Source organism: Alligator sinensis, unplaced genomic scaffold (genome assembly GCF_000455745.1).
Source record: "Alligator sinensis unplaced genomic scaffold, ASM45574v1 scaffold373_1, whole genome shotgun sequence".
In the NCBI taxonomy this organism is placed as follows: domain Eukaryota; kingdom Metazoa; phylum Chordata; order Crocodylia; family Alligatoridae; genus Alligator; species Alligator sinensis.
Genome location: NW_005841990.1, coordinates 951,048 through 966,411, shown reverse-complemented (window position 1 = coordinate 966,411; position 15,364 = coordinate 951,048). Strand labels below are relative to the sequence as shown.

The 15,364-nt window shown below is 41.4% G+C and overlaps 1 protein-coding gene and 1 long non-coding RNA gene across 12 annotated transcripts in view; one reads left to right on the top strand and one right to left on the bottom strand.

Annotated features, from left to right (window-relative positions):
- The window catches only part of MAP3K7CL (MAP3K7 C-terminal like), an 87,389-nt gene that overhangs the window by 37,310 nt on the left and 34,715 nt on the right, over nucleotides 1-15,364 (top strand). For 7 of the 10 annotated variants that reach the window (XM_006021376.3, XM_025201329.1, XM_006021372.3 and 4 more), the window contains one exon: nucleotides 14,999-15,060. The exons of the other annotated variants lie outside the window; for them this stretch is intronic. In XM_006021376.3, the coding sequence (XP_006021438.1) occupies nucleotides 14,999-15,060 (62 nt within the window). The remainder of the gene's footprint in view (nucleotides 1-14,998; nucleotides 15,061-15,364) is intronic. 10 annotated transcript variants of the gene reach the window in all.
- Nucleotides 1-15,364, bottom strand: part of LOC102388094 — a 30,120-nt gene that overhangs the window by 11,978 nt on the left and 2,778 nt on the right. The window contains exons 1-2 of one of the 2 annotated variants that reach the window (XR_003093516.1): nucleotides 8,131-8,263; nucleotides 1,646-1,787 (exon numbers count right to left, since the gene is read on the bottom strand). The exons of the other annotated variant lie outside the window; for it this stretch is intronic. This is a non-coding gene — a long non-coding RNA (uncharacterized LOC102388094). Of the gene's footprint in view, nucleotides 1-1,645; nucleotides 1,788-8,130; nucleotides 8,264-15,364 lie in introns of those variants that run through there. 2 annotated transcript variants of the gene reach the window in all.

Genomic DNA, 15,364 nt, shown 5'->3' with positions numbered 1-15,364 from the left:
AGCAGGAAATGCCACCTGTGCCCAGCTTTGGGGAATGATTCAGGGAACAGACACGCTACGTGGCAAGTTCCCTGACAAAGCTGCAGAAATTCCATTGACATTTGTCCTGTCAGCTAATGCTGACTGAGCTTTAACTTCCCCTACATTGCCTGTGCACATGTGACCCTTGGGATTACATTCACATTATTAGCTGTACCTAATTTTTTCCAGATGCCAGAGAAGTACTGATGGGCATATTGTAAAAGCGAGAATGAAATAATTGTAATCCAATAGCTGGGAAGTATTTGTGCTGGCAAGGGAGAGCCATGAGGCAGGGCAGCCTGAAAACCAAGGGTATGAGTTAGTTACCTATGGATCTCTCTGTGAACTCCTGACCTCTCTGGGCTCTATGAGGCTTCATAGAGCTCTTGCAGGACTCTCTGGGTGCACCTACACAAGATGCTGACTCTGCAGTCGCCAAAAAATACTGCACAGTAGTGCATCACAGCACGGACAGTGCTAATACGCTACTGCACAGTATTATTAGGCTGCTGTGCAGTAGCATCACCTAAAAGACATTCTCTGGCACTACTGTGCAGTAACTCTGGTTACTGTGCATTTATTTAGTACTTGATAATACAGTACTAAATAAAGGCAGTAGTGTCAAATGTAGAAACACCCTCTGTGTCTTCAGAGAGCTGTGTTCTGCTGCTTTCAAGAGTTATAGACCTCAAGGGTCCTGAGATCCTGCTTGTCTTCCCACAGTAGAATTGCACAGATCCCTTTTATTTTAGTATTTGTGAAGCAGAGAAGGAGGTGGGATCTGTCTAGTGAGAATCACTTGACCTAGATTTGTTTTGTGTTTTTTCATGCCATCTCTTCCTCCTGGCTTCACCAATCCTCATGAGCTCCTAACTAATCTCAACAGTAGTTGTTTACTTTCTTTTCTTTCCTTATATCTTCATTTCGCCTCCATTCTTTTCAATATTGACTGACATCTCACAACATATTCAGACATGGTATAATCAGGAACAAGTCCAGGGACTTCAACAGAATTGCAACCTATTTTAATTTGACCCATTATGTCACTCTGTGTAATAGCACATGGTATTTGGCAAATAATACACTCCAATGCAAAACAGTGGCAGAGAGAGATAATTCTTGCACATATGCACACACAAAATCTTATAAATGTATGTTATTCTATGTATGGTTACTCGTATAATAAATCATATTATTATGGAAATATGAGTCATGGGACCAGACAAAGGCTATTTTAGGAATAACAGTACTCAGTTTCCTGTATTTTATAGGCATACAATCTAAGCTTTGGTGTTATGTTAACATAATTTTTGTCATATTTCTTTTAAAACATTAATATTTTTAAACAGTCTATCTTCCTAAATTTATAACTACTAAAAATTATGCTAGAACCTAAAAACCCCAGTCAATATTATAGCCACTTGCAGGTAGATGTACAAACCCATATGATAATGTACATGTATGAAGTCTCCTGTAAAGAACTTGCAGTTAACAGAAGACAAATATTAGGGAGGGAGGGACCCACATCAATATGTGTGAGTATGGATAGCCCATTATATCATATAAATTATAATACAAAGAATTTATTCAATTTGTAATTTAAGCACCTAGTATACCCACCTACCTGTGCGATCTTTAACTGGATGGTTTCATTTAGGCATCACAAGAGAGATAGGTAGTGAAGAGAAAGAAGAAGAAATAGATGTTTCTGTGAGAAGCTTAACACCAGATGCAACGGGCAGATCTTGGGAAGGTAGAAAGTTATGCTGTCAGAGACAAGAGGGCTTTAGGCAGCAGCAAGGTTATGAAGTGTTTGGAAGATGAAGACAAGAAGTTTAAACTTTTCAGTAATGTTCAGTACTGATGTCCCCTTCTATTAATTTCTCTTCCCTTTTCACAGTGCTTCCTCAGCTTTGCTAATAATACCAGCCTGTCTGTTAACATTTATAGGAAAGTTCAAAACTACAGAAAAGTGATCATTTCCTGTTGAGTTCTGTATGACTTGACATAAGTGTAAGAGACCCAGGGCCTGTATTATCTGGGTCTCAGCATGACTATATGCATTACTGTTGCAATCCAGGGCATGGGCGACTGGTGCCTCCTGAGTCTTGTGGGGCACCCACAGAAGATGCCGGCAGCATCGGTGGCAGGGATGGAGCTGGCGAGCATCCTCAGACACTGTCAGTGATGGGGGCGGAGCTGGCAAGCTCCTGCAGATGCTGCTAGTGGCGTTGGTGGCAGGGGAGGAGCTGGTGAGCTCCCGCTTAAACCACCACCAGTTTCAGCAGTGGGGATGGCCCTGTCGGGGAAGGGGGTGACACATGACCCAGGGTCCGTTAGAGGACTAGAGAGAGTGTAGCAGTCAGTAGAATATAAGCTATATTTCACATTGAATTGCAACCCCTTGGGACCTGACTGAAATATAAATCAGTGTAGTGTTTGATCATGTCAGGAGAATTCAGCACCTGCTATTAGTGGAAAGCCCAAACCTAGATATTAATATGAAATCTATTCAGAGAAGGCAAAGACAAGAATCATAACAAGACTGATGTTTTATAGAAAGTAATATTCAAATCATCAGAGTGCAAAACAAGTATCTAAAATATCTTCAATTTTAAAGATAAACTTTAAATGAAATAATCCACTGATTCACCATCTCACTGGATGCATCTACATGTGCAATTAGCATGGAGGAATAAACTCTGTCAGCAGCTCCCAGGCACAGCATATACATGTACACCTGGGACCACAGCAGTTTGAGCTGGGGTGGAGCAGTCCTGGTCTGGCAGCAGGCTCGGGGGGTCAGCTTCTGATCCCAGGTGGTGGCAGCGGAGGGGCTGGTTGGAGCACAAGGGTGCTACAGTGTGGGACTAGCCAGCAGGCAGCCCCCACAATGTAGCACCCTCATACCCCAGCCAATCCCTGTCACTGTCTACACATGCATTGAGTTGGCATAAATTACTCCACCATAGGATAGTACTTGTCTCGGACAGTACTGTCCTATGGCGGAGTTAATTAATTTACTGCACCCTAATATGGGTGCACATGTAGATGGTGATGCTTTACTGTGCACCTAATTTGTCAGCTCTGCAATAAAGGCACCCACTGTCTCCTTTATCTGTTTAAAATTTAAAATCTCTTCCTCTTCTAAATATTTCTTTAAATATTTATTTTCTGCTTTGAAGAGAATTACTGCTCTCAATTCCAAAAAGTTTTCTTTTTTAGTTCTAACTATAAAGCATTTTGTGATATATCACGCTGTCCCAGGGGATGAAAAAAATAACCAAAAGGAAGGGAATTAAACTCATTTAATTTTTTTCTTCATTTTTGTTCCATTTTTCTCAAGGTGGCAAGTCCTACCAAGTCAGGCTGAGTTATTCCACTAGGGCAGCACCACAACTTCCTGGGATTAATTTAAAACATAACCATCTATAAAAGGAGAGAAAAGAATATTTCTTCTGACGGGGATTATCTCAGTGATTAGGATTGTAACCAAGTATTGCGTAGGAGATGTGCTGATGGCAAAAATGGTTGTCAACTCATGAAAAGGGGTTTATTTTGTATTATTGACCTACAAGAAGAGAGCTGGCTTATGTTATCTATAAAACAGTAATGTTATTGTGTTCTAATATTGTTGGATGACAGTGATCACAAAGATGATTAAAATCCTGGCCAGCCTAGTGGAGTATTTCTATTGTGAATGTGGGCTGCCTAGTTCCTTAAAAGGCTCAAGGACAGTCTGAGCAGCTGCTCACAGCACTGCTATATAAAAATACAATTTTATTATGTATCTTTTAATGTTATATATATATATATAGATAGATAGATAGATAGATAGATATATAGATATATAGATATCTATGTTTGGCTCTTTTACTCAAGTTCACTAAGCTGGCATCAATCATAGTTTCTCTCAGAGCTGCTCTGCACACCAAGCTGCACCAGTTTAACTTAAGGTATGATTTAAAATAGAGATAGTTAAGCCAGCACCTAACTAAGGCTATATGGGCAAGCTCATTTCAGTCTATTTTAAGTCATTTAGGAACAGTTTTAATCTCCCCTCTCTAAAGTAAGCTGTAAGAGCACCTACACAGGGGTTTACATCAGTTTATCTGTGCCAATTGAATTAAACCAATGCAGATTTGTATGTACCAGATATCATAGTTAGATCCTATTAACTATAGGTGTAGTTAGTTAGAAATAGCAGCTTCATTCTGATTGGATATTTTGAGCTTGTCTACAGCCTGTGGAAATGCCAGCTGGCTGTGTTTCATGGCTTCATAAAACAACTCCTTGGCAAGTTGTGGGGGGAAAATGCATGCTTGCATGTTCCTCTCTGGAAGGTAAGCTTGAATCCAGTTATAAAATGCTGATGGTACTATTAGGTATTACCTAGCTATTGAATTAGTGCTTAAAATTGACCATTTCTTTTTCTTGATGTCAATTGACTAATCATAACTCCTTTCCCAGAAAACTTACCAAGAAAAACAACAGTTTCCTTTCACAGCATCTGATGAAGTGAACTTGGGTTCATAAAAGCTTGTACTCTATGTATACCATGTATCTTATTTAGCTAGACTATAAAGGTGCATATCTACCCTGCCTTCTGACTGACTTCAATCTAACACTACGTCATTCTTTTTTAAATGCAATTGGCTGGAAGCAGAACAACACAAATCTTCTCTTGACTCCTCTCTTCAGCTTTGTGATCATTTTATCTAATGATCTTAATGTGATCATGAGGAACCCAGTCTTTTGGTTACATTTAGCTACTTAAGTCAGCAAGTTTATGCTTTACAGTAGGGCTAGGGACAGACATTACACATAAACCAGTTTAAGTGATCAGAAACTGGTTTAAACCTGTAACAGAACAGATGTTCAGTGCACATAAACTAGTTTGAAAATGGCTGAAACCGGTTTGAGATAAACCTTGTTGAATGTAGTATCAGACTTAACTGATTGGGCTCAAACCAGTTTATGCAATGCCTGTTCCAGACCCCTTGCTGATTTAAGATAAACCAGACACCCCCAGCATGCTCTCCGGGCTGGGTGGGGCTCTCTGCTCCACAGCAGGGCTGGCCCCTCCCTTCTGCTCCTTGGGCACAGCTCCTCTGGCACAGACTTGCAGACACAGCATGGTCTGCTGGCTTCCCCATGCTTCTCTCCCCCTCCCTTACCACTTGCTGCTTAAGCAGGGATCCCTTCCTCCCCTCTTCCCACAGCACAGACCATAGCCAGCATGTGGTGTGCTAGCTAGTGCTGTGTAAAGCTCTGGCAGACTGCAGACACAGCAGGATCTTCTGGCTTTCCCCTGTCCTACCCCCCCCTCGCTGCTCAAGGAGCAATCCCCCCTCCCTCCATCCCATCTCCCACAGCACAGACCCCATTCCCATGGACCCTAGGCATGTGGTGTGCTAGCTAATGCAGAGAGGTGTCTCTGTGTGTGTGTGTGTGTGTGTGTGTGTGTGTGTGTGTGTGTGTGTGTGTGTGTGTGTGTGTGTGTGTCCAATATAATTGGAACAGGAAGACAGACAGAACAGGGCTTCTGGTGCTAACCAACAGGTCACCCTGGTAAGCTGTTTTAAGAAAAGTTTAAGTAATGGGAGAGAGGCTATTGGTTTGCTAATTGGGTGATAAAGACTCTTATTCAGCTCTGGGCTACCTTGCTCACCTGTCAGTTTACTACAAACAGTCTGACAAGCAGGGAGGGAGATTGAAAAGCTCCGTATCATCAACAGATGCATGCACTGCACCCCCCTCCTCCCCCCTTGCCTCAGAGTGCTAGCAAGGGTCTGGGGCTGACAACTTTCCCACCCCTTGAGCAGCCAGGGGGAAAAGCCTGGGATGGTGCAGGCAGACCTCCCTAATGAGAGGGTCCTGCTGGGGCCTGGTCATGCTCCCCTCAGCTCAACTCTGTGCAAGGGAAGGGAGGGCTGCTCTAGCACCCCTAGCTTCTAGCCTGAGCCACTGCAGGCATGTGCCTCAATTTCCTCAGTCCAGAGAGAATGTCTGTCCAGTTTCCAACCAGTTGAGCCTAGTCAGGTTAAACTAACCTTCAAAGGTTGAATCAATTCAGGCTCAGGCTTTTTGAATGTCTGTCCCTAGCCTAGGTGTTTCTTCAGTTGCTCTTTCAAATCCTTCTTCCAGTTACCTGTCTTCTCTAATGGCAATAGTTCATTGCCAAATAAAAAATGATAGAGAAGAGGGGATTGCTGATTTATATAATACACGGCCAGGATTTACAAACCTAGATGCCCAAAATCAGGCTCCTAAATCTTCACCTGGAGGCAGCTCCTGGAGCTCTTAAACCCTGGATTGTCCACATATTAACACCTTAAAGTGGTTTTAAGCACTCATCATGCAGCTCAAAATGATACCAGGACAGGATTATCTTTGATCTGCACTACCTAGTTCCTGTTCCATTAAGGTGTGGCCACTCCCCACAGATATGCCACCCAAGTTGAAGTCCTCCAGTAGCCCGGGATCTCTCATGCTCCCATGTGTGGAGCAGGGATAGAAGACTGTTAGTGGCAACTTACATCTAGAGCTTCAAGTTCTGTCCCTGCTCACCATGCCTCTAGTAGCAAGTCATAGCTGTGCAGGTGGGGGACAGTCAGAGAAGGTTTCTAGACTGAGGCTGTGAATGTCCCAAACTAAAACCAGCACAGATCAACATTTGTGCGGCTCACAGCATAAGGTGTAATAGGCCCCCAGACTTTCCAGAGCTGTCCTCATATGTCAGAGATGATTGATACCCTTTGTTCCTACAGACTTAAATGATGACTTCTGTGCTTATCACTGTGAAAAAAATCAGGGCATTGTATCATGAAGCTTATGATTATGGATCTAGGAGGCTAATCAGAAGCACCCAGTTTTAAAAATTTTGGCCTGTATTTTTACATCATTTGAAACTATCAAATTGTGGAAACAGCTAGCTTAACTATGCAAAACCATAGTTTCCATGCCAAAAACTTTCATCAGCACATCTCAAAGTATTTTTGGATAATTAATAAACAAAAAAAAACCCCAACAAATTTATTATTAATAATATTATTACTGTCTGTTAGTTATTGTTCTATAGCACTTAGCAGCCTTAGTTATGAACTATGGCCCCTTCATATAAAGTGCTGTACAAGCAGAGAATTAAAGCGAGTTTTTGTACTGAGGCACTTATGGAGACTAAGGTTACATACAGATGTTTCAGAAGATTAGCAGGAGGTTAGATCACGTTAAAAATGGCCACCCGATCTAACTTAGTTCATCCAAGTGCGGTCCTTACACTTAGGTCCCTAGTTAGGTGGATCTAAATGTGAATGGTACAGAAATCCAGAACAGTTAGATTGGTCAAAAGTGGCTGACCCAAGCTAAGTTAACTGGAACTCCGAGGTAGTCTAACTTAGATCAGGTCTAGCAAGACTGAACTAACTGAACATCTGTACAGTTCCCAGCGCAGCCCTGGGGCTGCAAAAGCCCAGCTGCTGGTCCCAGCCCTGGGTGGAGCTGTGCTTTTCCTATGCAACCCCCTGGCACCAGGCTATTTTTAGCCCCCAGCTCATTGCCCCTGTTCCAGATGAACAACCTCCCCTCCTCCCCCCTGCAGACCAGCCAGCCCACCTGAACCTGCCAAACACCCCATTCCGCAAGCTGCTTCTGGTGCTGGTTTTACTGGCATTCCCCAGTGCCAGCAGCTGAGGAAGTAAATCAGGGTGGGCAGGATGGGAAGGTTGGTTCATTGGGAGGTGGGGTTGTTCACCTTGGGGTGGGAGCATTGAGGGAGCTAAAAATAGCCCCAGGTTGGGTGGGGAGGAAGAGCCCCTCCATCTCCACAAGCACCCCCCTCAGACCCTGCTAATCTCCCCCCCAGTGAACTGCGCTAGCCCCCTTGTGGACCCTGCTTGCCCCTGGATCTACCCCCTGAGCCTGCTTTCTCCCCCCAATTCCCCAAGCCCCCCACTAGTTCCCCCCATCCCAATTTACCTTGGGTCTGATGGCCATTTTTAACTTGATCTAACCTCCACCTAACCTCTCTGAATGTCTGTACCTACCCTAAGACAACAGTCTGCTACAACAAATTGATGAGGGTAGCATAAATAAATGAAGAGACAATACTCATTATTAGGAGTAGTCATTCTATCATCTGTCTGTCCAGGGGCTGGCCTCTGATTTCCTCTTCTTCCACTAAGGATTGTTATTGCCTTTGTGATGACGTTTATTAAGGAACAACCCCTCATGTGCCTCTTCTACAGGCAGACAATTATCATTCCCCCACTATTTTGCAAATAAGGTAACTGAGAGGTGGCATAAGGTCACTTCAGGCAGAGCTGTGAATAGACCTCAGGACTCTCATATAACAAAACCAAATCTCATCCACTTAGCCAGAAAGCCTTTCAGGATGAATATGACAAGCCTGTACTTGTCTGCCTGTACCCACTGCTCTAGATGCTAGACCTCCCAAAGCCAGGAATAAAACTGAAGCACCCTGATACACACATTCCAGTATTGTCTCACAAATAGCTGTGTTACACAGGCAAAGTGTGAGTAGTGATCCTCACTAAGGGTTAATCCACATACAGGATAACAGCCTGTTGACTCTTTAATGTTAGTGGAAGGGATCTGTCTACTACTGCCTATATTGAAGTGGGGAAATAGTATGTAATTATATCATTAAAGACTGGATCATAAAACAAATGCACAAGGAAGCAGAATTAAGTTGGCATTTTCTAAATTGGAGTGTTTGATATTGCAATCTTTATGTTATTTTAACGTATTTAAATGTGTATATTAAATGTATATGCATAACTAGGCAACTGGTTCCTAAGTTAATATGAAAACTTCAGAATACCTGCAACTGTTAAAATTGTTTTTATAGCAAGTAAATTTAGCTTTTGTGTTGATTTTGTTATTGCATTATGGTTTTATTGTTTGTATTTTGATTAACTGGAACTTTTCTGTAAAGGCAGTACAGGCTGGGGTAGTGGGTTGTAGAGAGTGCATATCAAAAACTTCATGCCAGACCCAGTTTTCATTTTTGAAGGCATAACTTTGGCACATATTGGAGGACTATATGCCTCAAAACATTGTTAATGAAGTACAGAGCCTTCATCTGTAGGGAATCAGCTTTCATCTAGTTTAGCTGTTTTCATTGTTCCCCTTAAAAATGAGCTGGGTTGGTCTTTGCTACCACTCTGCAACTCAGTCATAACTATGCTATGCAGATTCAGGAGAAAAATGACAATTACATGTGCCATGAAGACTGACCTGCCTTTGCTACCACAAGAGGAAATTGCCCCTCATCCTGTGTCAGTGATGTGGCATGTTAGATGGAAAGCTTATCCTGCTCTTATACTACTGGCCTTGACACAGGAGTAAGCAGTAAGCTTTGATGTACAGAGACATTCTAGCTGGGAGGTGGAAGAAGGGAATCATTTGCCTGAAGATCATATATCAAATGAACAAGGTTATAATTATGATCTTTGTGCAACAATTATAGGTGATCTGAGGAATGGGACTTTGAAGGAAGCATAAAATGGCAACTGTCCCTTTGGTAAAGTATTAATCACACACCAGCTGCATGGGGGGTTCACATCAGTGTCATGTGGTAGATCTTTAATTAAAAAGATTCCAAATTTAAAGAAAAGGGTCCAAAATTAAAGTTAGGAACTTATCGGTATCCTGGGATCCACAGGAAACCAGAGAAACATCATCCTTGTTGCTGAAATTGTTAGAATATATATGCATTTGACAGATTGTCGATACAATTACAAAAGAACTCATTTATTTGACATGGAAGACTAATGCTGAAGTCTTTTTTTTCCTGAGAAGACTGAGCAAGGACTTGAAACCAGGTCTCCCACATCCCTGGACAGTGGCTATTTTAGAGTGCATGAGGTGTTCTCTCTCTCTCTGATTTTAGAGTCATAGAGAAGTAGGGCTCCAAAGCATATAATCCAATCCCACTCCTGAGGCAGGATCATCTCTATGCAAACCATCCTATACAGATCCATAGTCTAACCTCTTAGCAAAATTACAGTCAACCCTGACACAACACAAGACATAACACCCTAGTCTGCCAAGAGTAAAGCAGGGGGACCATGGTAGCCAATGTCCTGCTTTTGCAAGAATTGTTAAAGTATGCTTGAGAGATCTCAGGGAGGGGGCCATGCCCCCCGATACAGAAGAAAGCAAAAACCCCAGCAGTCCATACAGATATGACTATGGGGTAAAATTCCTTTCTGACCCCAAATATGGCAATTGATCTGACCCTGCATGAAGGGGTAAGACCTTCTAGGCTGGAATCTTTGGGTTTAAGTCCCACCAAGAGCCCTGGCACACCCCAGTCAAAGTCCCCAGCCTTTGCTGCAACTTCAAGCTATTGGCTTGTGTCCAACTCTCTGCAGCAAGAAAGAAAAGTTGTGCTCCCTCTTCTTTATGGCAGCCCTTCAAGTATTGGAAAACTGCTATCATGTGCCTTTTTAAGCACCTTTTCTGCAAGCTGAACATGCCTAGCTTCTTCAACCTCTCCAGGCACCTCTACATGTGCCAGATGTCTGCTCCATTGCATGCTAATTAGCACATGTTGGAGCAGACTCAATTAATTGAGTGTGCTGGAACATGCTAATTAGTGTACTCCAGCAACCTTTGTGTCATGTCTATTCAGCATCGGCACGCTTCAAAATGGCAGTGGGGGTGCTTTAACTAAAGCTTGAAGAATGAGCTTTAGTTAAAGCATCCCCTCTGCCATTTTGAAGTGTGGGACACTGAATACACATGACATTGTGGGCACTTTAATTAGAGTGGCACTCGCAGAGCTACTCTAATTAAAGTACCTCCTTCCACCCTAGAGCATGGGTATAGATGTCCTCCTTGTATGACTTGCCTTCCAAACCCTCTATCATCTTTGTTGCCTGTCTCTGGACCAGGTCTAACTTCTCCGTATCCTTTTTAAAGCGCGGAGCCCAAAACTACATATAATGCTCTAGATGAGGCCCAACCAGTGCTGAGTAGAGAGGCACCTCCCATGCATTGCACCTAATACTTCTACTGACGTATCCCATAATCACATTTGCCTTTTGAGCAGCTGCATCACACAGCAGACTCATATTGAGTCTGTGATCTACCAAGACCCCCAGATCCTTCTCTGTAGTGCTGCTATCCAGCCAGGTGTCACCCATTTTGCATATGTATTTTGATTATTCTTCCTGAGTTGTAGCACCTTGCATTTCTCAGGATTGAACTTCACCCTGTTACCTTCAGCCCAGCTTTCCAATCTGTCAAGGTGCTTCTGAATTGTGCCCTGTCCTCCATCATGTTTGTAATCCTTACCAGTTTTGTGTTGCCTGGGAACTTGGTCAAGTTTCAGCTTGAACAATTTGTCATTTCTGGCAACAACTTGTTTTGTCAGAAAATTCCCAACCATCTCTTATAAGTCCTATGTCTCTACCTATTTGGATTTGTGGAAGGAGCATAATTAGGGCTGTTGAGGTAAGACACAGTTTGGTTTGAGGTGTAATTTTGCTTGATTTAATTTTAGGTTGGTTATTTTTAGTTTTGAGGATGAAGGAATGCTGCTGACTCTTTTAGATGCTTTAATCAATGTTGCTTAGGGTTCAGGCCAGTCACTTAAAAAGTACTGGTTACAAATTAATAGCTGGTAAATAAAAAAAAATGCCTGAATTGCCTAACACAGTACAGTCAGGAAAATGGGAAGTAGCAAAGGAATAGTAGCAACTTGATAATTTATCTCCATGCCAGTCATCTTCATTGCCTTCCACTATGTGGGCCATAGATTTTGAGGCCAGGAGGAATGCTTATGATCCTTTGATTTGATTTCCTGCATAACACATGCCATAGAATATCATTTAATAATGTCTGCATTAAACCCATCACTGCAGGTTGAACTGTAGCTGATCTTTTGGACATATATGCAAGAGTTTAGAAAAATCTTTCCCACTTTCTGAAATTTTACAGTATGATTAAATAGCTGTATCACTGTCATCCCTCTCACCTCCTGTTTTGCTTTGGTTTTTCTTTTAAAATATAAATACAGGTTTAAGTTTTAATTTTGTCAAGTTGTGAAACGTGGTGGCTAATTCTAAGAAGTGACCTGCTATAGTAATTCATTCCACTTGAAGCTCAGAAGAAAAAAAGAAAAGTTTGTCACTTTTTCAGTTAGTACTTGATGAAACTCAAGAGTCAATGGATAAGACTGCCAGCAACTTTGGGAACTAGACTGGAAAGCAAATTTGGTATTTTCAAAGGAGCCTAAGGGAATTAGGTACCTAGGATAATTCCCATGACAGAAGTGCCAAGTTTATCTGCTTTATAGAACATGACCTAGAAGATGATTTTAAAGGAGTCTTATGTGACTGTAACTAAAAAAAACCTTGCAGCTGTTCAATAGATGTTAGAGCAGGCCCATTATAAAATGTACTATGGTATGCCATAATGGTTAGGATACCAATACGTTCTATTTTTAGTACCATTGACTCCATTGCTTTGTGTTCAGAAAATGAGCAGTGAGCATTTGCTTATTAAAAGGGGTTTCTCTGCCATTAGTTTTCTTTTTTAATATTATATCCTTTTGCAATTATATAGGAATTTTTTTCTTTGCTAGTTCTAGTAACTGCCCCACAGACAACAATATCAACACTTCTTTTCTGGCATTTTGAAGCTGACTTGTAAAAGTTCAGTAAGATTTAAAAAAAATTAAAATCCAATGTAATAAAATAAAACAACAGCAGTTGTTTCTTCCACAGCATACATGGTCTCAGGCTTTTTAACTAGCAAAAAACCTGAGGGGGTCTTCCTTTGGGCTACTGTACTGTATGTTGTACTGCTGGCATTGTCAAAACAAATATCAACTTTACTTCTGTCCATGACTCTGATCCAATATCCCTGTCAGAATGTTTTACAAGTGTTCGGCCAAATGTTTGTAGAGCAGCTGTACCACTGGTCTGACTGAGTCATATTCCTTCTTTCCTTTTGGCCACATAGTATGATTCATCTTTCTTCTTTTAGAGCATTTGCCTATTTTTAACATCCGTACAAGAAAGCAACAACTACTTAAAGGTAAACACTTGCATATAGATGTGAATCAATTTTATGCAGTTAAACAGCTTAAATACCTTGCAAGGGAAATACTGCGCAGGGGGAAAAGGGCTTTTGTAAATGCTACTGGAAACTGAGCTCCTAGAACAGTGGTTCTCAAACCTTTTTAGACTCAAGACACTCCTTGTTAGACCTAGGGCACCCCTCAGAAGATGCCAGCTCTTCATTTTCACCCAGTTTATTTATTTATTTTTTGTCTCTGGGAAAATAATAGGGCAATTCTTCTATTGAAAAGAACACAGAGACTACAACAAATCAAAATATTTTTGTCACTGTGGATTCCTATTTGAAATCTCTTGGTTTATCTTGCGAGTCATGTGCAGGTGTTTGCACCCCTAATATTGTGTGGCAATCACAGACATCTTTTAGAAGGATCTCATGATACTCCCGGGGCTCCGGCATTCTGGTTGCGAACTACTATCCCAGAATCTCCCTGGGGGAGGGAACCACTATCTCAGTTGTTACTTACACAAGTTCATTGAGATGATGGTTTGCATTACTGTTGATGTTGTCCTCTTTTCTACTACATTTTTCCTTGGGGCAATCTTCACTTGTCTTCTTTGCATCATCATTCACAACAGCAAGCACAATATAAGTCATAATAAAGGCAGCATAATTCCTTAGCAGCTGACAGCCAATGGTATTAGTTAAAACGAGCCTCTTACTAGATGTTGGTCAATATGCACATGCTTCATGGAACAAGATGTCTTACTTTACCTAACTCAACTACCACTGCCACAATGCTATACGACCACCAACAGTAGCACACGGACAGTAAAATACCTGGCAAGGAAATACGATACTAATACTGATAAATGAAAGATTTCTGTGTTTCCATCAACAAGTGCAGGAGTCTGCACTGAAGAGCAGGTTGCAGTAGCTGGCTTAAGTTTGCAGTTTTCCTATGTGAAAATCACCCCAGTTGATAATATGGTGATGTATTATATATGACAGAGTCTGAAGACTAGCTGAGAGTGAAGAAGATCTAGTAATCTTCTGCAATCTGCAGTAAAATCCATAGACAGGCATCACAATCTAATGTATAATGGATGGTATGAAAGAAACCGAGTAATAAATATTGCACTGTCTAATAATGATGCCACATGGGTATGATTCACATTCCTGTACTCAGCCCAGGTCCTGGTGGGCAGGTGTCCACATCAGAAAACTGATGTAATTAGCACTCACCATCACACCTTGCAGGTAGCCCGTGGTGTTAAAACACTATGATTCTGTATAGCATAATAGGTAAATGAACTTTCTCTCTCCCATTTTATTTCTCTGGACCTAAGCAGAGACCGTTGCCATCCAAGGCTGTCAGTCAGATATATTCCATGGGGATAATTCAGTGTAAAGAAAGAAGTGTTTCTGGTATGGCTGTGGCATACCCTAGCAGAAAAATCTCTCTTACATCTATTTGGAAGTTACATTTACAATTAGATTCAGCTGTGGGGTATGTTGACTTCTCACTGGAACTTGTTAATGCCCTCCATTTTCAAAAAAAAACCTCAGATTCAGTGAAGTATCATTGCTGAAAACCTAATTCTTTGGACTGTACTTGAGGAATAGGAGACAGAAACTATGTCCATTATCTTTTTAACACATTATAATATATTCTCCTAGTATGAACAAGTTTTAATTATTGTAGTAAGAGGTCAGGCACATACCCAGCCTACATGTATGCATGCTTAACTTTACACTCGTGTTTATTTCCCCTGAGCTCCATAAGACTACTCACATGTATGTAGGCGCTTGTGGGATCAGGGTAGGAGCATGAACTTAGATACCACTCTACATGGTCAGTAGATCACATAAAATGCCTTATAGTAAACATTGTTATTTTATTTTCTTTCAATTCATTGCATTTTAGATGATGCTCCCCCTGAAAGCACCTTTCCATTGGCATTTCCTGACCTAGATCAGCAGCTTCAGGTAAATGTGATTTTTATTTTAAACTTTGATTTTTTACCAGCTGGCCTGGATTGATTTATAACTAAAAATAGTACATTGCTACAGTGAGAGTTGAGTGGCTGGGCACAGATCCAAACTATAAAATTGTAATGTCCCTATAATATCAGCAAGAAAATTGATTTGTCATTTCTCACCCAAGTACCAGGCAATGTTGTCATTTTAACAGCCTCAGCTTTTTCTTTTAAATTTACCAATGATTTTTGTATAAATTTTAGCAGGGTACAAAATCATCCTGGTGCTACTGAAGTAAAGGAGTTTCTTTGCC